This window comes from Dermacentor silvarum, chromosome 10 (assembly GCF_013339745.2).
Source record: "Dermacentor silvarum isolate Dsil-2018 chromosome 10, BIME_Dsil_1.4, whole genome shotgun sequence".
NCBI classification, from domain to species: domain Eukaryota; kingdom Metazoa; phylum Arthropoda; class Arachnida; order Ixodida; family Ixodidae; genus Dermacentor; species Dermacentor silvarum.
This window is the reverse complement of record NC_051163.1, coordinates 10,677,331-10,702,083: the sequence shown is the minus strand read 5'-3', so window position 1 is coordinate 10,702,083 and position 24,753 is coordinate 10,677,331. Positions and strand designations below refer to the sequence as shown.

General features: G+C 45.3%; 1 protein-coding gene across 1 annotated transcript; it reads left to right on the top strand.

The window, feature by feature from the left end:
- LOC125940847 (uncharacterized) lies at positions 1 to 24,426 on the top strand. The gene is made up of 14 exons (XM_049657455.1): positions 1 to 44; positions 3,686 to 3,846; positions 8,187 to 8,324; positions 9,766 to 9,864; positions 10,684 to 10,803; positions 12,237 to 12,332; positions 12,925 to 13,020; positions 16,244 to 16,285; positions 17,797 to 17,886; positions 18,424 to 18,519; positions 18,923 to 18,979; positions 21,026 to 21,130; positions 21,515 to 22,198; positions 24,294 to 24,426. The coding sequence occupies exons 1-14, from the start codon at positions 1 to 3 to the stop codon at positions 24,386 to 24,388; spliced, it is 1,923 nt and encodes a 640-aa protein (XP_049513412.1). The 3' UTR covers positions 24,389 to 24,426.
- Positions 24,427 to 24,753: the final 327 nt, after the last annotated feature.

The window sequence follows — 24,753 nt, the reverse complement described above, 5'->3', positions numbered from 1 at the left end:
ATGACGCAGGGCAAGCTAAAAAATTTGTGCGGCAACCATCCAAGGTGAGTGTCAACCCAAGCGAGTATCCGAACGCTTCTAGAAAGCTATTCGCCTTTTTAAAGAAGTGGTGTGCTCGAAGGCGCATGTTTGTTGCAGAGAGAATATTTAGGTAGCGTTTGTTAATTCACTGCGTCATTTCGCACAGAACAGAGCCATTAAGCAGCGCATCTGTAACGGTAGTAAAGGTAGACAGCCCGTGCCTCTCAAGAAGCCATTATAGTTAGCATTCGGTGAAGAACGCGCCCTGGAACTGATTTACGCGAGAGCGCGCGCCCTTTTCATCGGTGCCTTTGCATCGGCTGTCGAAGTCCAACCTCCGGCTACCGACACCGAGAACGGGCGAAAGATCCTAAGAAAGGAGTTTGCTTTAAATGTCACTTCAAATGATGTGGCGATTCCTTACACGCCTGTTTTTCCCCATATTCCACGTGGGGGGTTCGTGTCATTGTTTGGAATCATCACAGCATATTTGCCTTAATGTTTGTCATTCCTGCCCAGGTCGCAATTGGAGTGAATTACCCGCTGTGGCTGCGCCACCTTCTCGAGCATTTATACTGGCCGTCAGTATAACACAGGCAACGTTCGGCAAGTGTTGTTCCTCCTCTTCTGCATTCAGCATATTAGCAGCAGCGTTAACAAGCGTTGAATAAACGTTATTGTCACTCTTAATCCACCTGGCGGTACTAACAAAAAGCCGTTTGAAGTTTTATTCTTTCTTCTATTTCGACTGCATCTCATAACCTGTCACAAGCATTTGGGAAAGGGACTCTAGAAGACATCCCCCTCTGGATTTAGCGTAACCGCGCTGGACACGCTAAATACACGGGAGGCTACAATTAAGGGGAGAACAAGAGGAAGGAGACAAAGGAGGCTGCGGTCAGTATCCCTCCCCATTATGCTCGTTCTTCGGTAAGGCTGGAACACTAAGTCATTTCTTTTAAAGCGAAAGCTTTCTTTGGCTTGTCCATCCACTCTGCGGTTTGTCAGTTCCTGACCGTTTACTGCCAACTTGGGATGGGATACTTGATGCCACTAGGTGCTGCTAGGCGTCATATGAAAGTACTAGTGAACGGGATTATGTAAACCGTGTATGGTGATCAAGTATGCCTATTTTCTGCTCTCCGTAGCAAAAATTAACTTCCTACATAAAAACTTCACATATATTGTCGGCTCACAGGCATCTCTAAAGCTCCCCGAACTGCTAATGGAATGGTGAGTTATATTTACCGGATTCTTTTATTTTCTCTATCTGATTTACCACCTCAATATGTGCCATTGGCCTATCCCCCTCAGAGGGTGCGAGCCATGATAAAGGATCATCATCATCATCATCACCATGATCATGTGCCATTGGGTGTGTGCCCGTTCTTGGCCAATCCTCTAGAATGTGCATGTCCCACTACGATTCCTGCATAATAATCATCAAACTAAACCAAACCAAACCAATCTAATTTAGTCTTTGTGCAGCATCAGATAAGTATATATATGCGTATATGCGCGAATATGTGTGTTACTACATAACATGATATGCTGAGGAACGTTCACAAAGCTATCGCTTACAAAGATATCAACAAGATAAAAGCTTATCAAATATTTCGTCGTTAGCCCTGCTGGCTCTGTATGACTGTACATACATTGTGATGTGTTTTACTGCACATGCCTTCGTGCACAAATTTCCAATAAACATCAGTTGTAAGTCCGCGTCTGTCCTGTCAAGTCTTTCTGCACCCCTGCTGTCGACACTCATACGTTTATGATATCAACCAAAGTTGGTTCTACCGGAATGTTTCTTTTGTCCTGTCGACCTGTCTGTTATGAGTAAAAACCTTATTACAAACTTCGTCTTGCTGAAACTAATAAATTGATTGGCCTGCTAGGTTGATTCTTCTTATTTCTCATTCTCTTTAATAGATTGTTTTGTGTTTCATTTCTACATTTCTCGCAGCCTAGAATTTTTATCTGTAAGTGAGAACTACCATATTTCACATCGTTATTGTTCGTTTCAGTTACCCACCTAATTCATGGTCAATGCCCCACTGTGAGTTTGCTTGTTTGTTTGTTGAAGTTAGCGCATGTGTTATATCCTCCACCCGCGCTTAGCTTGCAGCATGACGTACCAACAAAGCTGAATTTCCACCCCACTGTGGGTATTCGCCTTAACCAAAACAACAGCAGCAGCAAACCATCTGCATGGTCTTAAGCCGACGATGACAGCAGCTCGAGGCTCGAGCGCACGTTGCAGAAGAAGAAGCCTCGGCCAGTAACCAGGGCAGGCCGTGAGGAAAGGCGTCGCAGAGATGTCTTCGTCTCAGCCTGACAGCAGCGGTAAGCTGTTCTGTAAACTCACGCGCAGAATCAACGTCTCAGTTATCTAAACAACCGTCGCGCACGTCACAGAATTTTCCATTTTATGAACGCGGTAGCGCGGCAGAGAACGCTTGACAGCAGAATATAGGGAGGGGGGGGGGGGGGGGGGCACATAACTAACGCCCGTTTCATTGTAACTGTGGACCAACATGAAAGCGATGACGCGTCTAGCATTCAAGACCGTTCATTGTACTTCGTTGGCGCAGAAACCGATAGTAGCAGAATCGGGCAGATTCTTATGTGTGAGCTACTGAGCGAGTGTCAGGTTGAAGGTTGCATTAGTCGCTGCTTGAGTGCCAGTAATTGCTTCCCTTCATATTAGCTCGCCCTGTGTGTGGAAGCTTATCACGGTTGTTTAAAATTACCTGGTACTCAAGCAGGCGTACGAGTGTTGTGCCAAGACGAAGGTTTAGTGAACATCTTGGGTATGTTTAATGTAACAGTTAGTACACTTATTTCTGTATCTTAAAAGCAAACACATCCGACGAACGCCTCGTGCGGAACCTATTTAACGTGTTTGTTTCATGCGCGATCTCCATTTGGTTCTTGTTTTCAGAGGACCAGCCGCAGTAAGCAAACATACATTTCTCCTTTTTAATCGCAGCAAAGATGGTTGCTTGAACTTATGAGTTAGTCCAGACGTTTACCTCGGTGTGTAATACGGGAATATGCAGGGCCATATTTTATGTAAATGCGTTTATAAAAAGAATTTGCGGTCATTTAAGATGTCACGTGTACACGTCAAACAATATGAAAGGGAACGTGAAGGACTGTGCTACCCAACTAAAAAAAACTGTTTTAATTCCTTTGTTCTTCCTTCAAGCCTGAATTGAAGTAATATATTACTGTGCCTCGTACACGTATGTGCGCGCATGTATAAGGAACTTTTTCGTACCATTAGCAGATATACAATCATTCTGGAGCTTTGCAAGATCATGTGCGTGCCGCAACTTTGCATAAAGGACTGTGAGCACCGTGTTTCATCGCTGGCCGATCATACGATAGGTCACATTGACCTTAAGTACACAGTTACGATATATATATTGTGGTTCCACTTGGAGTGATGACGCGTCACTGCACTATAAAACTGTGTTCTGTGAATCGAGCTGCAAAAAATTTTGAGGCGACAAGCCCGTTTTCTGCTGCGCATATTTTGTACCTTCAAAGCAAGGGTGGCTGGACTAATCATTCCTCTTGAGTGGTTGTTACTAGCACTCGGTGAAGAGGCCAAATAACATAAGCGTGAGCATAAGCGTGAACACCGGCGCTGCCGCAGCGCCAGCGAAAGCGTGGAGTACAGTGGTGGCGGCGGTGGCGGGTTCCCCAAGCGAAGCGGCAAAGTGTTCCTTGTCGTCGGCCTGATGTCTGTCGTCGTCGTCGTGATCGTCTTCCTGATCGTCGGCTTCATCAGCTACCGCGACGCCGCAACGGCGCAAGGTAGGCACTTGTCTACGCGTGTGAAGAAAAGATTGCGCGCTGGTGAAATACATTTCTTGCCAGAATAACAACAGAAACTGAGGCTCTCGATTTTGTTTTTGTTCACACCACGTGAATTGAAACGTATTCCACATATGCTGTGAAACAATACAACTTACAAACTATATGCAGGAAGAGATCGCGAAGTGACATCCTCTCATATTGCGTGTACAGGCAATTACATTGACACCAAGGACTCCACGGACAATAAAGCCAAGAAAGGCATAGGGAAAGTTATCGGTTCTTTTAACTGAAACATAGAAATAATAAAGAAAAAGGAAACGAAAATTAACGAAAGGCAACTTGCCGCCTGAGAGAGCTGAACCCACCACATTTCACACACGCAGAATGTTCGGTACGCGTCTCATCGGTTCACATCTAACCACATTCGCAGGGTGTGGATTCAGCTCCGACCGGCGGCAAGGTTGTCTTTATGTCCACTTTGATTTTCCATTTCCTTATTGTTCTACATTTAAATTAACAATGCCGGCTCGTTTCACGTATACTTTTCTTGACTTCATTGGCTTCATGTAGTTGTAGCAGTTCTGCGCGGAATTTCTGTAGCCAGTAAGCAGTTGATAATGGCATAACCAGCAGAAAGCTACCGCCTACGCCAGAACGGGGCAGCAAGGACGCAGCAATGACCATGAACAAACGCATAAGTTAGAGGCATGCAACATTTCAGAGATGCGCCCTTCCGTGTACGACTCTTCCGTGTACAAGCGTCCTTTGTGTTGGTAATAGTACCGTTGCTCAATAAAAAAAATCATTGTTACACCGGCTGGTATAGCGCATGTAATGCTCCGCAGATGGTGTGATTCCTAAGTCAATTGCTCCTTTTTCTAAACGCGTTCAAAGATTGGCACAAAGGAAAGACTGGTGAACATGCTCGAAGACATAACGGTGATGCGGATAGCTGCAAAAAAAAAAAGAAGAAACAACTGCAAGTGTTGGGGCTCTGAGCCTTACCACCTGACCTATTCGCGGAACTGTTCTCAATTCTTAGTAGCACATCATCATAATGTACTGAAGAAGAACGAGCAGTATGCACTGCTTCAAGAAAGACGACGACGACGAGTTGGTCGAAGCCGTGTGCCTGTGTTGCCTGCGCTGTGTAACCTCTCGTTGCAGTGCTCTACGCTCTAATTAATTACACTAGAGTGCCTCTCTACATTTGGTGGAGGTGCTGGGCCCTTTACCGACCTGGAACTCCGCAGCCGGACGCTCCCTCCCGTCTCTGCCATGCCTGAGGACGCCGAACAGCCCGATCCTCCCCAGGCTTCGCCTGTTGTCTGCTCCGGTGCCCTACGCCACCGCGATCCTCCTGTCTTCAGTGGCGCCGACGATCATGACGTCGAGGATTGGCTCTCCTCATACGCCCGCGTAAGTGCGCACAACAAATGGGACGACAAGGATAAGCTGACTAACGTCAACTTCTATCTTTCTGGAGTCGCTCATCTCTGGTTCCGGAATCATGAATCCGACCTTACCACCTGGACTGCTTTTACTAATTATTTCAAAGAGGTCTTCGGTCGCCCTGCTGTGCGAAAGCTTCGTGCGGAACAACGCTTGCGTGGTCGCGCTCAGCAAAAGGGTGAAAACTTCACCAGCTACATTGAAGATGTCGTTGACCTTTGTCGGCGCATCAACCCCACTATGCCAGAAAGTGACAAGATAAAGAATGTCATGAAAGGCATCGACGATGATGCCTTCCAGATGCTCTTGGCGAAAAATCCTCGAACGGTTGACGAGGTGATCACCCTGTGCCAGAGCTACGACGAGCTCCGCAAACAACGCCTCACTACGCGCCGAGCTGCCGCGCCGGACGACACGATTTCGGCCCTCACCGACAGTTTCAATGCTGCTCCCGCCCACTCCGCGTTCCTCGACCAAGTCAAACAATTTGTTCGAGAGGAAGTGGCGCGTCAACTGTCCCTTTTGCCTGCTACCCGGTCGTCTGAGTCCTCCTTGTCTCCGGAACTACGTCGGGTCATACACGACCAAGTGAGCGACGCACTACCTCTCGCTCATCAGCCCCCTCCAGCGCCGGTTCCACTCACGTACGCTGCCGTCGTTGCCAGTCCAAGACCTCCGCCTGCAGTTTCACACTACACGCCCGCAAGCGGCTTCTACGCGTCGCCTTCTGCAGCTGCAAACTACGTGCCCAGAAGCGACTTCTGCGCGCCTCCGCAGCCCCTACGTCCGGCTCAACATTGTGCACCCCAGCCTGGGCCCCCTGTTCACAATCCGTGGCGTACCCAGGACAATCGGCCGATCTGCTACGCGTGTGGCTTTGCTGGCCACGTGGCACGATTTTGCCGCCGGCGGGGTTGGTACCCTCCCGATACTGCGAGACCCCAAGGGAATACACCTGACTCTCAGCCCCGCTATGTTCCACCTGTTCCGCACTTCGCTTCCTCGTCTCCTGCTCCTCGAAGTTTCACCACTCGTCGGTCTCCCTCTCCCCGTCGACGTTCCCTGTCCCCCCTTGTCCGCCGCCCCCCCGCTGTGGAGGAAAACTAAAAGGCGCAGTTCCGGAGGCAAGAACTGCGATCTCATCGAACTGCTCAAGCCCTCGCTTATCCCCTGCGAACGTCATTGAAGTTTATGCGGAAGGTATCGCTGTTCACGCGCTTGTCGACACCGGTGCCGCGGTGTCAGTGATTGGCTTTTATGATAACGTGCGTTTGTTGACCACCAGCAAATACGGTAGTACTCGAATGAAGGCTGCCCTAACTATGGTCTAGTCGCATTTCGTTGCCAAACTAACGGCAGTAGTCAACTGTTCATTTATTTTGTTTCTTCATTTAATTTGTCTGTCCTTTCTAACATGAAGTTATTCTGTCGAAAAATTGATTATTTAGCTTTTTTAATTTGCACTGCTTTGCGCATTTCAGTTTAATATTTTCCTTCAATGTAGCATGACATCAAAAAGATGCATGAAATGGCATGCAAGCACGCACGTACACAGACTTACACAACTATATATAAAAAATATGTCGTTCATAAATTTCTACAGTGTCGGATTGCAAACTTGGGAAACGCACTTGAGGGCATCCTGCCCATTCCCACATCGTCAGCGCTCTCTCTTCGTGACCTCTCCATTGAGAACAAATGGAAAGAATACAACCGCAGCGACCGAGGAGACAATCTTCTTCTCTTTCACTTGTGTTATTCTTCTGCCCACTAGCAAACAAAACCGTAATGCCCTTCAGAAACTGTCGGAAGACCGCCGCCCCTCTCTCCCACTCCCATGACTAAGCTCTACAGTGTTTGCACAGCATTGGTCCCATAATTTTGTTGCTGTCATGCAAGAAAGAACATCGCTTTGCTCATCACGTCGCGCATGGTCAACTAAAAATACAAATTTCACTTGTAATTATAATTGTGATTGTAATTACAGCAATGATGTTATCACCATTATGAAAAGTTCGTGAACTTAACTGCATAGCAACAAGGTGGAGAGCTGAGCCATTTGATGCTTGATGCATGATTAAATAAAGGAGTTCAGCGGGTGGCGCACATACAAAAAACTCGTAGTCGGCGAAACAGGCTGCTAATAACAAATAAAGCATATCTACAAGGAATAGACATGGAAAAATGAGATATTTTTATGCACTCGTTCGTTTTGCGGTGGGTGTTTGGTTTTTTCGCGCGTACGCCATGAACTTTCGCGGACGCCCTTATGCATTATTCCCTCGTAGCAAAAACGTTAGTAGTAGTTCTAGCTTCTCCTATGGCCTGCCATTTCTTATCGTACTGCGTCTTCAGCTGGATTCCTCCCAATTAAGCTATACAGCTTCGCTGGCGAAACCGCGTTGGTCTTTCGAGACATTGTGGTCGACACACGCAGAGCTCGTTTCTTCTACCAACTCTACTGCTGGAACATCGCCGTCAAGCAAAGGGAGTGGCGTTTTTTTTTACCTCTATAGTATAACTTGGCCAATCGCGAAAGTTATCTCTCTGCTCAGTAGCACCAAACTCCGCGCGGTGCAGGGAATCACTGTCAGCCAATCTCGTGTCAGCCAATCGTCAACGAGAGCCCGCCGCGTGTTCTATAGAGAAGTGGGAGGGCTCGGCCATTGTACTCTGCTTATTCCTCCGTGAAGCTTCGATTCAGTCGGTGTCGTGCAGAGGGAGTTCTGAGGCGCACACTGGAGGAGCAGTTCTTCTCGTTATATTTCCTTGTTGGCTGACGCAAGCCATAGATTTCGCTATCATTTCTTCTCCTTACTCTTCCTTCACTCGGTGTTTTTTGATGAGTTCTGTGTACAAGTAGACTACCCCCTCTTCGCTTCTAGCGCGCAATGCCGGCCCTGTGGCGCTGACCGCGGGCAATGCGGTGACCTGCGCGAACCCGTGTCGCAGTCCGCACTTCTTCTGCCACCCGGCCTCGGAGAAGGACGAGAAGGGATGCTTCGAGCCAGGATGCGCCTGCTGTGAGTGTGCCGGCGCTCTTTATCAACATGCGGTCAGATATCGTTCTTCCAAACACTGCGTAGGCTTAATTCCTCCATTGAATGACGTCCGGCCTATAGTATATTGTACATCCTGCTGGAGCGCGACACTCTGATAACATGCATGAATTCTAAAGTACGATCCGCATCAAAAGAAGGGTGGCTGCTTAGGTGGGTTGGTTTTTCCGTGTTAAACACCGCATCAAAAGTTGGCGCACCACGCCGGTGCTAAGAAACGAGGTTACGTGAATGTACTCGCAAAGTTCTGGACGAATTATCCAATATACAGTGCTCCCCATATCAAACGGGCCAGACGTGACCATCTGATGATAGTCGACAACGAGATTGCGCGTACCGTTAATTATGCTGCCCGATTCCGGGGCCCGTAGCTAAAACGATCAAATCACACCTTTTTTTTTTTTTCTGTTTCCATGTGGTGAGAGAGGTAGCACTCCCTACCTCTCTCACCTTCAGTCCTCCCAAACCGAAGCCAACGTATGTTTCTTTTCAACAGCTGCTGGTGTAGCGTATCGGCATTGCTTTTTTCTGAGCGCTTTTCACTCGGGAAGCTTGCACAACATTGTTAGATTACCGCGCTCGAGCTTTGCGCTCGTCATTATGCCAGATATTTCTTGTAGCAGGAAAACTGAACTCTTTTTTTCAAACGCTCATGTTCAAAGTTCAAAGGTAGTAACAATGTTAAGAATGAACTTTTGTGGCAAGGAATTAGAAGGCTTGTTTACGACGAAACTTCACTTTAGTAGCTGCGGCACGGTTTGCAGAGGTATACTGCTGGAGCTTTCCCGCCGTAGAGACTCCTCTTTTATGATGAGGAGGTTAGGCTGTGCATATCAATTATTGTGGCCCGACGCGAGCAAGGTTGCTTAATTATTGTTAAGTGTTGAGCGTTCTTGCCGGCGTGTGGCTTAATCAAGTGCTAAGAGTCTTCGGTAGGCGATTTGCGTTTGTGATATTTCACTAATCGTGTTAATGACTGTCGCTATGTTTCTCAGCACTTTAGAATACTGTGAAACACGTTTTGAACGTCGTAGTAGAAAGTTCGCAATTTGAAAATTCAGAGGACCTTATAATTTCTGACCACGTGGGACGCGCCAACCATCGCCGTCTGCGCACGAGGTTGACACCAGGGACAGCTTGCCGTTTGTTTCCTCGCCTTGCACAAGTGCTGTGTGGAAATTATTCCGGCACTGCTCACAATGATGCAGCACAGTCTAGAGTGTAGCCTAATGAACTATAGCAAACATTTAACGTCGGCTGCATTCTCAGACGCTGTAGAGCCTACTTCCTGATGCGCATGCATGGTGGTAGTGGGATGGCTTTTCAAGTTCAGGCGCTCACACGACTTAACGCTCAAGTTTGTGTACGTACCAATCCAAAGTTTCAAGCGTGTTTCTTTCGACAGTTCCGGAGCACTGCCACAAGCGGTGTCCACCTAATCAGGAGTGTGCCCTCGGTTCGCCAGTAGACTACAGGGGATGCTTCAGGCCCAACTGCAAATGCGGTGCGTGTATTTTCAGGCGAGCTCGCAGCATTTACACGCTCATAGCAGATCTGCAAGGAGTGTACTTTATCCGGACTAGGTAAACGTGCTAGTGCATGCTAAGAGCCGAGCCCTTTACACGGAACACATGCGAAGCCAAGACAACAGCCAGGAAATGAAGAACGCCCGAGTCCTCAAGCATGAATATTTAGCGCTTGAGTTAACGGATGACCATGGCCTTCTTAAACCAATTATCCGGCTTCAGGACTAATCTTATAACATTCTAATTTAGTAACCAATAGCTTGCGACATATATGTTACATCGAGACTACACAGCATGGTGGCTCTTTCGTCCCGACGACTTGCACCCACGGCAAGTTTTCTACTGTCAGTTCACTTTTTTTTGGTAAACATAGGAAGATTATCGCAAATTTATTTAAAATTCCTCATTACTTGTGTATCTTTTTTTTAAGACTGCAAGTATTCCTATGCCTTCTTTAGCTTCATTGCATGCTTGCGTCCCATGCTTCTTATTAAAAATCGAGCCACTCAGTAGCCGCGATCCTTCTTGTTCGAGGTGCCATGAGAACAATACACATCTCCACCACCAAGGCTTCGGCAGCAGCCCTCCATTAAAACAACATTCGTAATGCGCATTGGAAATAACTCGGTGCGGCAGATCGCCGCCTTGCAGTGCACGGCCAGGCTAGAGTTCAAACTCTCGAGCGTGACGCAGAATCGCAAAGCCCCCATTTGCCGTTTCATATTTCAAAGCGTATAGCAAATTCGTAACAGATTGTTCTTCCTCTACACGAGCCCTGTGAACGCTTCACCTTTCAGAATCCATCAGCTCTGTCTCGCCGGCCAGTAACTGTACCTCCGTCTGTCCTCTTGGTGAGAGGTGTCGTTTCGATGCCCCTGTAGATGCTCAAGGTTGTCCTCTCCCAGGATGCGTTTGTGGTGAGTCTCGAGTATCTTTGCAAATTGACTTTTGTTTTTTTGTTGTTGGTTCTAATGCTCCTGGCCAATGCAGAGGTAATTCACAGCAGATGTAATTCTGATTACATTCGTTGATACTGCTGTCTCGCCATATTTCCCGACCAGCTGATCATATGGGGCAGAAACACTCTCGTGATCTCCAGTGCAACTTAACTACAGCTGAAAAATCTGAGATGCCTAATGAGAGAGCAATAATATATGCAGTTCTAAGGAAGGAAAGGTAGCTGAGGATAGCATGGTAAACATCAAGCATGCTTCACTGATGCCAGTAGCCACCTACAACAATGCTTCCTAATACATTTGAATACGGATTTCTTTAGTTTAATTACACAATGGTATCATTAGTTAGTTTTTCAGTGCGCACATGTAGTAAATTTTATTACAAGAAGAGAGCTGCAGCATTGCATTGAAGCTCTGTCTGGGTTTAGAAGAATACGTCAATTCGCGGTGCTTCGTGAATCCGGGTCACCTACATTAACCTGCCTTAAGGTGCGAAGTCACTTCTTTCGCTTCAGTGATAATTAAAGTTGGCCAGATGAATTCGGGCAAACAAAGCGGATAGCCCTGCCACACCAAGCGGTAATGATGGTACAGCATGTGCCAAAAAATACCCCACAACCAGCGAAATACATCTCATCCAAAGACTCAGTTTAACAATTCCACCCCTTTGAATTGTAGAAACAAAAAAATGCCATATTTAATCATGCATGTCTCCAGCAAGCAGGCATTGGTAAATAAGCGCTCTTCTCTGCTAAGCGTAGGTATAGCGGTAACTTTTGGTTTGCCGCACTCACTTCCAGCGAAGAAATTGGGGATCAAATGAGAACTATATCCAGAACCGTTCGGAAATTTGGTAATACAAAAAAGAAACAATGCGAGAATACATGCCAGGGTATTAACCCTCTTTTGAGGCAAAACTTTATCAAATATAAACAAGCTCTAAAACCTGCAATAAGCCACTTGAATGCATTTATAAGCTACTTTCGGGACTCAAATGAAGGTCCATATCTGCTCAGACAAAACAGAAATTGGGACCGAATCCGCAAACATGTTCGTTCGTAAGTACTGTTCGCCACTGTCTGGCCGCCTTCACTAATATTAGGTCCAACATCACGATTTGCTGAAATATTCTTTTACGAGCAATTTTATTTAAGAACGTTTTGTGAATACGGTGCGGTGGTTTCCCAGATAAAATCGATTAGAATTTTCGTGCAGAGGTGCAAGACTAACCGTGGAGACGTCTTCTCTCCGTATTCTGGATATTGGGTCAGCGACTTGTTTCGTAGCTGCAAGTTGATGTCTGTGAGAGAAACTTCCTTTTTTCAGCTTCTTGCTATATCCACTAAAGTGATCGTCCTTTGAAAATAGCCCTCACGTCTATGCCTTCCACACAGAACCCGACTGCACGTCACCATGTCCATTGGGAAAGCGATGTCGACCAGGCTCACCAGTCAACGCGAAGGGATGCTTCAGGCCGGGCTGCATATGTGGTGAGCGCAATTCGGCCACCGTAAATGTTAGTTTACAAGCATGCATTGTTGACACTTATACCCTTTTAACGAAACACGAGCTGCTTCAGCGAAGTCCTAAGTTATTAAAAACAGTGCAATGTAGAGAATCAAGTTTTTATTTCGACAACAGACTTTCCACGCTGCCGGCCATCATAGGTTACGGTATAATCACTGAATAACTATTCATTGGCGAGTATTCACAAAATAACATTTACCTATAATAGCCGGGGCGTAGCCAGGGGGGTGGAGGGGGGGGGGGGGGCACCAATCACGTGCCCCCCTCCCACCCTCAAAAAACATTTTAAGCTACGCCACTGCCTAGTAGCCTTAGTTCACACGTTGTTACATCAGAATTGAAGCCGGTCAGTGCTCAACACATGTTTGCTTCAAAAGTTCTGAACTCTTCCATCTAACAACTTCTTCCAGGTTCCCCTTATTATTGAAATGTAGACAAAACTTGTAAGATGATGAAACACACGCTACAACACAAGGCAGCTCACGAGGCAGTTATGACATGACCAGCAGCAAAGCAGCTTAAAAAATTGTGACTTGGCATGGCTAACTATTTCAGATCCGGACTGCGTACCTCGTTGCTTTGCCGGTCTTGAGTGCGCGCCCTCTTCAGCAAAGGACCTCCACGGCTGCTTCCTCCCTGGTTGCGTGTGCGGTAAGCATTGATGCAGCTTTGGATTGCATCGTCATTTACGCGAATTCTCATGAAGTTTTCTAGAGAGTCTGTAGAAAGACTACAGATGTTAGATCATAATTACACAGTATATACCACCCTTTTTTTTCTTTTTTGAACAAATATCTTGTTAAATATAACCTGTGACAGAATGCGTTCTTCCACCTTTTCAGCTGTATTTATGAAACACGCGGACATTACTTGCATGACAAATCTCAATGTCCAAGTAGCTAATTAAAAATATTTATTAACTTCTTTTATTTATTCACTTTAGGACACACGTTGCCACCGCGAAATTGAAATCAAGCAGCCAAGCGAATGCGTGTTTCTTAGCAGAAATCATACGTCAAGCAACTCATTCGAGATACCCCGTCTTAAGAGTGCTACGAAATACATGGTTATTCCAGCGAAAACTTTCCAGAAACGGGCATCAAGCAGTTCGTGATGATCTTAGCTGTAATGTCAATGTAATATTTAGCAGATTCTCGTGACGAATATATTGAAAGTGGCGCTAGTCTTTGAATTTTTGCTAAGCAGACATCAGCATCCCTATTACTCAGCTTCAAGTTGACATTTGGAACACGTGCTCTGAGAGAATAGTTAAATAAGTCAGTAAATTTTTTTCAGTCAGCTACATGGACTCTTAAGACAGGTCATCTTGACCTATGATTTCTGCTAAGAAACACGACTTCGCTTTGCTGCCTGATTTCAATTTCGCGGTTGCAACAGGGCCTCTTCAGGTAATCCACCTGAGCAGGCCGAACCGTGCTTTTTGCTCAATCCAGTTTTTTTTTTTAATTTGCTCGAACTAAAACAAATATGGTATATAAACATCTCGCACGCTTGTGGCATCACACTATTGCCAACTGTCTACAGAATTTCTACACATACCCAGGAATTTGGGATGTCGGAGTTACTTCACATGTTCATTTCATCTTTTTGTGGTCATTTCATCTGTTGAATACCTCCTGTGTGGAAACTGCACTTTTATTCATTTCATTAATTACCGAGAAACTCGTTTCAACTTGTTCGTTCGCAGCTCTATCCCATGTGTTGCTTTCACTGTATTATGCAAGTGCTTTGCAGTTTGGTGGATGCAAAATTTTGAAGAAAACGACTCTCACTTGAAAGAAGTTGTTTACCCAGTGGAGTTTTCGAGATATGTTCTCACCTTTCACAAATGCTACTTTACATAAAAGCGCTGCAAATAGCATGTGTTTTCGGGCGTCTGATGATCCCGTAGAAGCACATGCCCCCCGTAAAGTGGTTTCACTGCAGTTCCGCTCTTTACAAGTGCATTTTTCACCGCATAAACTTCGCGTAAAAATCAATACTTTGCACGTACGAAGATTGTGTCACAATAGTTACGTCTTTTCAGTGATTTGGGCTGATGAATACGCATTTCTCTGGTATTGATTTCTAAACATCGCTATGGAGTTTCCAATTGTACAGAAAGAGTGGTCATTAAACCAAAAACGTTACAGAATTATAGCCAAACTTTCTACATAGTGAAATGATGACCTACAGATTACTTAAGTGAAAACACCTACGTGTATAAAAAAGCATTGCTCTGTGCTCAATTTTTGACGTTCGTTTCCCATTGAGTAGAAGCAACCGCACAGCACCCATCACTGACATACGGTGCTAGTGGTCGATGTTTCAAATTCCTGAACTTGACGAACCAACTCAGAAGTCAATGGACTACGAATAAATAAAAAAAGTCTAGAGGTGCTTAAAAAACATTCAAGACAAGTTTTAACATATATATGTGAATGTTGCACGCTCCCGGAGTATACTATATAGGCCAGTCTGGCCCTGAGTGGAGACTTAGTAAGACAAAATGTGCGTCATTGAAAAATGCCGCTGACACCACTTTCTATTTTCTGTAAGAGCTCACCTTGTTGTCGTGAAATGGGACATTGTCTATTCGGGGCTTGTTAACTGTCACGTAACAAAGGATTGCATCGCATTAGTAAAAAAAGAAACGCTCATTCTGGCCACAGTTCGAAAACCTTTGTTGCGCAAAATCTGCCTACATTAGAGAGTATACAGTGAAATGTGGTACATCAGACTGACACTGACTGGTCACCACCGCTATACCGGCTCGGAATTCAAATGTCTAATTTTACCTCTCGCCCTTCTTATTCGGTAATAATTAGCATTTTTGGCCTGTGCACCACACAAAATAAGTTCTGACGGAATTATCTACCAGTCTAGAACTCTAGATTGATTCAGTGTTCCTCATTATTGATGTCTATTTAGCGGCTTGGCTGCTTATATATTCCATGTAGTTAAAAAGCCACGTTCACAAGAAAAAAAATTGACTCGTCATCCCGGCTCGGCGAATGTGGATGTCCAGCGGCGCTGTGAAAAACCGCCACTACAACTGCTGAGGGGAGTATTCTCTATAAATGCGAAATCGTTATATGGCCCATGAAGCGACAAATCCGGCGTTGACATCCGATGGTACAAAACTCCCTTGCCACCAAGTTCATGACGAAACGTGATTACGTCATCACGTAAAACGTCGTGTGATGGCGTCATCACACCAAAGGTCAAACGTTACATTACGTCATAACGGCATCGTCACGTGACGATATCGCCTGATGACGTTGTCTGATGACGTCATCCTCAAGTGATGATGTCACCTGATGTTGTCATGTGATTCCTCGTGGAGAAGCAGCACACTTTGTGCTTCTCACTTCTTTGCACTGTCTCCGGGATCGGCTCATATTTTTGTGCGAGCACACGGCCACGAAAAATCTCGACCAACTGCAGGCTAGCAAGTTGCAACTTTGCTGTAAAAAAGTCTAGATAAAGTCTGTCCTTAGAAAAAGGAAGTTAAGCACTCTGTATGCTATTTATAAACTTCTTGTAGACCATTTCTTGTTCGCATAGAATTGTGCTATTGTAGTGTTTGATTGTGTTTGTACACTATTTATTAACATGTCTATTTTGGTTTATGTCGACCGGGCGGCTTCGGGCGGCTTTAAGAAAGTTGCGACATGTGTCGACGAAGTGTACCGTCATAAGCCCACAGTCTGTCGTATACAACTTCTAGTTCAAAGAAAAGGGTTCGCAGACTTTTTATGCACCGTCTAAATAAATTTCGGTACGAAGATACAATCTACATTATGTGTAAATTTACACTTGTAATCAACCTCACTGATCGCTCGCAATGTCTTCGCACTTTCTTTCCCCTTAGAACTCCCCAATAAATCCGGGTACAGACAGCGAGGCATGAACAGTAAGTGTCAAGATCATGTATTTCAGTTCAGTGCACACCGATGCTTTGAGAATATTCGATTCGCCTGGGCTATTCCGTGTGAATTATTCTTGGCATGACTGTTCTCGGTAACGTATGTCAAAACCAAACTAGACTCCTTCACTAATGCATCCTCTTGCAACCCGTAATGGTGCTTTGAGACTCAATAACACCAACTATTAATGTTCATTTCTAATAATTAGCATTAGCTAAACCTTCGCAACAATCCATAATAATAAAATTACATGACATGCCTTCATTTTAATTGTGTTAATAATGTGTTTCTTGAATTAACGTATATAATATACACAGACAATGCAGTTTTGCTTCTTATAATCGGAAGCATTTCTTAGATAACCATAAATCATAAGCGGAGTTCAGTTTACTAAACGATATATCAATTCACCATTGAACTTCATCAGCATGTTTCAGCGAAAGGCATGTTGCATTTCCCGGCATTCTACTAAAGTGGTCCAAGCCTGATTTCGCCAGTTAAATGTAAAGCTCGCATAATTCGCAGCAAATAATTTTTTTAGCTAACATGCAACACATTCTGTTGTCTGACAAATCGCTGTCTTGACCGACAACCTATTAGCAGAAAATGAACGCGGGCTAAGTTTCCGAGGCGTAAACTTTTAATAGAACATTGCGATTATTGCGCTACCATATTCCATGCTACGGCAACCCGCGCAGGTCAGATGTGAGGAAGCGGCACATTCAAATATTTATAAAAATGGCACCTGTTATCGATTTTGTTCGATGTATTTGTGACAGGTGTGCGAATATACAAAAGTTGTGAATGGAAAATTCAATTTTCTGCTGCACAATTGGGTTGCGGAATCAATCAACCGCTATTTTATTGGGCTTTGGAATCAAATTGGTGCCCTTTTAAATACCAAATAATTTAAGCTATGTACAATATTTCAACTCCGAATCATGAGTCGACGAACTAGAAATAAAAGGATAAAATAAAGGATGACATCTTAAAGGTCTGCAGCGTATATTGGGAGTTAGTCGAAACTTAACCGGAAATAATTGGATTCGGGGCCACAACAATTTATTTCGCATTCTCATCAGTGTCACGGTCAAACAATTCGTATTAAATCCGGTTTTATAAATCACTATTCCAACACGCCTACTATCATTCATGGTCTCCTTCTAGTTTGTGTTCATAGTCTCTGATTGATTCATAACACTGAAAACAGCAGGAATGACAATAAACATGACAACAAATTTCGTCTTGGTGAGCTTGGCAGCGTGCTGCACCACTTCGTGCTACTGATATGCCAGGGCTTCATCCTCTAAAAGATCGCGTAAGAGTTAAGAGGGACTTTTCTTAAGTAACGGGGTCACTGGAAATGTAAAAAAAAGGACGTTACGTGTGTGCGTCTGTCGTTAGTTGGTTGGTTGGTCTAGTATTAGTACTAGTAGTGGTATTAGTATTAGTACCTTTCATGTACGTATCCCTCACATAAAGTCGCATGTTTTCGCAGGATGCATCTCTCCTTGCCCATTCCGTAAGGAATGCATAGAAAACTCGACCAGGGATGAACGAGGCTGCTTTCAACGAGGTTGCACCTGCGGTGAGCTATATTTACGCCAGCGAGCTTGCGAAAACGTAAACAAATGCTCTTAATTGTTGCTCCGAAGGAAAAAAACTAAATACAGCATTCATCTGCCTCTTAAAGATCGAAAGCATTCCGCGCCCAGCGCACTCTTTAGTTTTGCTACCCCTAACCCCCTGTAGTTAGACTGCTTCAAGCCACGGCTAATAACACAAGTCCAATTGGACGGATTCCGATGAAGAATGGTCCGTTTTCTATGCGAAAGTAACCACAGCACCTGAGGAGTATTCGGGACATCATCAGCTTTGAAATAGCGAAATATTATGAAACTGTTACGTAATATTTCTATAGATGGGTCGCAATATTTAGCTATCTTACCCCTCCCCTTTTTTTATTTTGCTCTTTTTGCCAACAAAAAGGAGCAGAAACTCTTTTGAAGCCGTTTTCACAGCGCTTAGTCCCATTTACTCCTAATGAAAAGTTGATCGATCGATTCATTAATTCATTCATTTATTCATTCATTCCTTGTCTCATTTTCCATGTCGAACATTTCAGAGGTGAAGTGTTCACAGCGGTGTCCACTGGGATATCGCTGCCGACCGGGTTCCCCGAAAGACATCGAAGGCTGCTTCCTCTATGGATGCATGTGTGGTAACTATGCATAAACGTAAACGATACAGCGCAAACGTGGGTAACACTTTGCGCCACGAAAAACGCGCATGTCTTGCGCCGATAAAGACACAGCAGCCAAAGGCGAACTTCTGAGGTAGCTGATACCAAAGATGTTTCGAAACCTCGACCGAACTCAACGACAATGGTTTCAACACAATTAAGTGTCTTTTATTTTTTATTATTTGTGTGAGTTATTCCGCAGCAGTCGACCTCGAACCGATAACCTGAGCAGTCTATGATGATTCAGTGTATGACGTTAATAACATTTTAAGTCTGTTCTTAACCTGAAAGTGCTGAACGAGTCCGTCACCACCAATGTGTGATTTATTTTTTAACCTTGCGAAACTCTCGTATTCACCTATATCTTTTTATTTCTATCCAGAGCCTGTTCCTGCTGTTCCAGCGTCATCAAACACCTCCGGAAGCGGAGCTCCAAGAGGTATATTAGCAACAGTGAATTACCGTTGCATAAACTACGTCTCAATATCGCGATTCATCCGGTGATAATGCGTGTTGCTGTGGGAAAGGCACTAAGCAACTAAAACAAAGAATTGGTGTTCCTTGGACGTTTTTGCTGATCAGCAGTATAATAGAGGAATATATTATAACAGCCTTCTGTATAAATGTCTATTAGGATATTTATCGGCAAGCTGCAATGTGACGTCACCGAGATGCGGAGGCGCTGTGGTCAGATTTCGTACAGATAAAAATTAATAAAAAGTTGGACGAGCTATACTGACGTTAATTGTCTATGAAGACAAGACCTACGTTGCCACGTTTTCTTATTTATTTTTTTTAATTGTTGTTCCAACTAGCGAGCGGCATAAAAGCACTGAAGCGCTAAAGTAGTCATTAGCTCTTTTTCTCTTCTCTATGTCCCTTCATCCACAAACATAGTTTCTCTATACGAAACAAACTCCAGCTCTGTCAATGATCTGACGCCGGCCATGTCACGCCGAAATTTGTAGGGAATACGTCAGAAGTACGTAATACGTGAGAGCCGTGTTAGGCACACTGAGAAAAACGCATCCGACGATGGCCTTCTGTGCGTCTATGATGGCGCTTTTTCATAACAGTGATGGTGCGCCTAGGCGTCATCACCATTCCCAGTAAAAACACAGATGCACTTGGCACGGTTGCAGGTTGTGCTACTAGTCAGTCTTAAACTTCGATAAAAGTTAAACCATTACCGTGTTCACGCATATGGAACTGCTGTTCTAAAAGAACTGCAACAACAGTCTTTAGAAGAGACGGAACCAAAACGGTAGATCTCACTGTTTGTTCTTTTTAACCGGTGTACCTTAAATAGATGTCATATGCGCTTGGGTGGTGGCTCAGAGGACAGCCAGTTCAAAACTTGTTCTCATGCAAGCTGTGGCTTCAGTGGTTCGACTACATCTACTGAACAAAATGCGAAAAGGTGTTTCTGCGGCTTCTTTTTTAAATCTTAGACTGACGGAGCACGTGCCGAAAATAGATATGAACTGGAGACTATATGAACCCACTAAATACATGCTGTGCAATAAGACCAAGGCCGCTATAACGTGAAGCTTTTCCAATCATTTTCTATTCCATTTCTGACATTAGCCCTCCACGATTGGTCAGACATTTTCGGGCCGCGCCCACTTCCCTGTCTGTCACGCGACGTCACAAACCGCGAAAGCTCGCCACGTTGAAGTGACGTATACTCGCGTAATAAAAATTTTTGTTTGCAAGTGTAACACTTTCGAACCCTTTCGACACGTATGCGACGTCGCTCTAGCAATTCTTCTTCACTCAAGACCCGTTTTAGTGACAGTTCTAACTCCCCGGTTGCACTCCGCCATTTTTTTTTATTTTTTTTTTTTACCAGCCGCCGCAGGATATGCAAGGGGAAGCGGACTAATCGCAGACGCCAGCACCACTCTCCTAACCCGATTATCTACTTTCACCGCACTATATTGGCCCAACCAAAACCCTGTCCTCGTGCTCCTCATCTCTTGTCAGCCAATTAAATAAAAAAGAAAACCTGTCAAGGTAGACAATGCTATTCGCATTGAAAGCAAGATGTGACCTCCTATAAACGAGGACAGCGTTTTATTGGGCTGTTCAGACAACGATGTGGTTCACCGCCAGATGCTTGTGTCGGCGGTTACGTTAATTTAACGCCAAGATATTGGAATAAAATCAGAATTTCACATTATACGGCCCCAATATTGTGCCTCCAACAAAGTCACCCCCAAATTGTGTTTGCTTACGTGGCATTCCCACACAATACATTTAAAATTACGCGTAAGTGGAACGACAGAACTGGCTTTCATGGCAAATATGTTCGGCCAAAGTGCCCACTGGCCATTTACCGCAGTTGCTTTTCTCGCCCTGGTTGATACTTACGTGCATTTAACATCTACATTCGCTCATTTTTTAGCCGCACTGAGTTCTTGGTTCATGTTTTCCTTAAGCATAGTATGTGTGACCTGACGACGACCATTCATCATCGGTGTAGGAAGCCTGTGGCCGCTAGGAGATGACAAAGCACTTCCCATCGGCGTCGATCAAGACAACTACAACTCTTCGTCAGACTTCCATGACAACCATCTGAGTATTCCGCGTAAGCAGTATCTATTTTATTTATTACCACGCGGAGGCGTGACTACGTGCAGGCAATTTTGAAAACGCTGTCTTTGAAAACGCAGATAGAGCGTGCCCAAGCAGTTTCGCGTACGCAAAAGCCCAAGCTAAATTGTAGGCCCTTCGCATTATTTTGCACTCTTAACGTTCTTTCGTAACTCCGGCTGTTTGCATCCCCTAACATTAGGTGCACAAAATCTACAACTCCATCGGCAAATAAGACTGTTAAGAGCATCAACTGGTGCAACAGTAACCACAGCCTCTGGACGATTAGTAACGAAGCACTGTTGCTTTTGCATTAAACTTCGTGGTAGCTCTATTTGACATAAGGTCTCAGTACCATGGTTACTTCACTATCTTACAGTCGTTCCTCCGCAAGGACGTGCCAATCACCACGCCGGTGGGAGTGGGCGCGAACCCAGACCAAAAGAGAGCCCCAACGCAGTCAATGCGCCTTCGGGCTCTACAAACATCTTCTTGGATTTCAACAAGCCATCGTTCGGCCCTACAAGTCCCGAAGAACACTCAAGAGGCGTCAGTGCAATCGACGCGAAAGATGCGACGATACATCACAGCAACGCCAGCTCTTCAACGCCGAGTCATCGTCCTACCCAGCTCCTCAAGGTTGACAACGCATCAGCGACCGCGTCAATAAGCCAGAGTAGAGAGGTGACATCTGCTGAAACGCTGCCGGCGGTCAGCGGAGACGTGTCCAGCGGGTCTGTAACCGGTACCAGCACTAACAACGGCCCCAGGGCTGAAAACACATCGTCCCCGTCGGACGAACAAACCGACGACGATGATGATGACGACGACGCCGTCCCAGGCAACGCCGGCTCGGGAGGTACGGACGGCGACAGCGCGCAAAACGTGACGCTGGGAGGACGGGACGACTCGGAGAGTTCGAAACATGGGAAGCCTGACGATTCTGGGGCGACTGAGGGCGAACAGGGCTCGCCCACTCAAGGGCAAGATTCAACATCGAAGACCGCTGAAGACACGCTGCAAGCCAGCGCATCAACAACTCCAAGCCAGCAGGCAATAGAAGGTAAGTTTAAGAAAATTATGGATGCCTTTTTTACTGTTTCAGTTTTTATTAGTATTTACTGTTAGCACGAGTTAAGTCGTAGGCTCGGTTTGAGTGGTGAATTAAATTTTATGCGTGAATGTCAAACGACCCTTTGAGCGAAATGCAGCTTCACTAACGTGAAACCTGGGGAGGTGCGTAGCATGCAGTTATGCACCGCTAATTGGCTCATAATGGCTCATAACCCCGTAAACGCGGCCTCCGCATTACGACGACAGAAGACATATAGACACAGTGAACATTATTTGATCCTGAGGAGCTTCCGCGGAGGCCCCTATCGGGGACCCGCGGAAGCCGCTAAAGAGAAGTGAAATTCTACGCTGGAATGATGAGCGGCAACGGAGTCAGTAGTAGTAGTAGTATAGGTTCGGGGTGGGAAAGATGCATATTTCTGCAGCCCTTATAGGGAGCACGGCTCAGCATCTGAGGGGAGGGGAATGGGGGGGGGGGGGAGAGAAGAAGGAAATAGTGGGAGAAGGGTGGAAGGGATAGGGCAAGGAGTCACTGTGAGAAGAAACAGGCAACGACGAACGCGGGAGCGCTCGGCACGCGCTCGTGCCAAGCGCGTGCCGCTTGCTTACCGTGACGGCGACGACAGGAGACGCCGACAGCCCGAGCGCATAAGGTGCTTCGCACCTAAAGCAAGGACCGAGTCCTGCCTGAAGCTCTAAAGTACGCAAGCCAGTAAAAGAGACAATATAGGCCACATGGATGTGCTTAACACTGACAAGGATAAAATGCGTGACGCATCACCTTTTGTCGCTTCCGGAGATGGTCAGCCTCCATGCTTTGCCCTTTCGGTGTATATCGATTAGGTGATGTCAAGCATTGCCATTAGTTTCTTTGAAATCCATCGCATTCACCACCAAGAAAGTTCCTGAATGAGTGCTGCATCTCAACACAAAGTTACCGCTTCTAAGCGAGTAGTGAAAGGGGAACCGAGAGGCTCAATTTCTTGTTACAACCATTTGAAGCAAACAGATAATGAATCCAGTCTTTCCCTTGCTTCATTATCTGTTTGGCTAATATGGTTGTTCCCGCTTGCTTTCTGCGAAAACTGGAGATACGGTATACATGACCAACAAGTGCTTAGGTTTGACATCGGAAACCTACTCTTGCCTTGTCGAAGTCCCCTTGTAGAAATGCTGACTCCAGTGATATTCCTTCTTCAACCACTTCTGTTGCTCCTGCACTCCGAAAGATGCCCCGGCCGGAAAGGGAAGACCCCGATTGGTATTTTAGGTATTAATAAATACATAATTTTAAAACTTTCCAAGATGTGCTTTTGTTTACATGGCACTTGCTGCTTGTCGGACAGAAAAAAAAGAGAACAGGTGATTTCACTACAGCGGAGCGGCTGCGCTATCTGTCATTGTTAGCGCGAAGAAAGACGCCCGTCTTGTTTCTTCGTTACCGTGAGAGATGACGCTACCATTATTTTCCTGCCGAAACATCCACATTTGCCTGGCGTGGACATACACAACTCATACTTCCGATTCCTTTGGAGAAGAAAGAGTTAATGATGCATCCAAACGTGATATCGAACTGTGGGCACAGCAAAATGCCACCTCTGCGGTAAAGTTGATCGATAACGAGCAAGCGGCTCAGATGGAAGGATCATGTCTATCTGCCGCTCCTATTTACGCAACACCCGGTAAAATACGAAACGATAGATTTTCAACTTGTTCGAAGTATTAGGTGAAGTATGTTGATGTTCAAACAAATTAATACTGAAGTAGGGTGTGAGACCGGGCTAGTTGTTATTCCATATTGATACGACCAGCACAAAAACAGACACGAAACACAAAAAGAGGCGATGAAGACAGCGCTTGTCCTCGTCGCCTCTTTTTGTGTTTCGTGTCTATCTTTTCGCTGGTCGTATCAAATTAGTACGCCAGGAAACCACAAGACGGGGGAAGTCTTACGGAAATTAGAACTGTAGCTTGGTACTGTAATTTCAGATGGATGCCAGCTTTACCTGCCACGAAAGGCGTTGTGCCCTGAAAGCAGTATATGCAGTATAGCAGTCATTGCTTATGCTATGCCAATATCGCAGGCCACGTCTCGTCTACCAGAGTGGATCACTCAGCGTCCGCTTCTGATGCCACTGGTGAAGTAACCGCAGGAGATCAGCACAGCACTTCCCGCTGACGGCAACAAACGATGGGGTCCACAAATAAAAGGCGTCCGACACCTGCATTTTCGCGTCTCTCAACCCCTTTCAAGGAAGCAATAAGTCATGACTTTCCTGAAGGGCACCAAGGCAATGCCACGAAGTGGAAGGTTATTCCGTAGTCATTTAATCATTTTAAAGTGTTTAAATTAATCTGGTTATGCAGAGCTTTAAACTGGGTTGGCCTAGAACGTGGTCAGGCTATACAAATAGCGCTGTCTTTCAATTAAGCCTACACAAATTGCTTCTGACATTATGCAGTACATAATGCATTAAGTTTGTTTGTGTATGATGATAACACATGTGAGTGAAAAAAATATAGCGCGTGGGGTTGAAGCCGAGG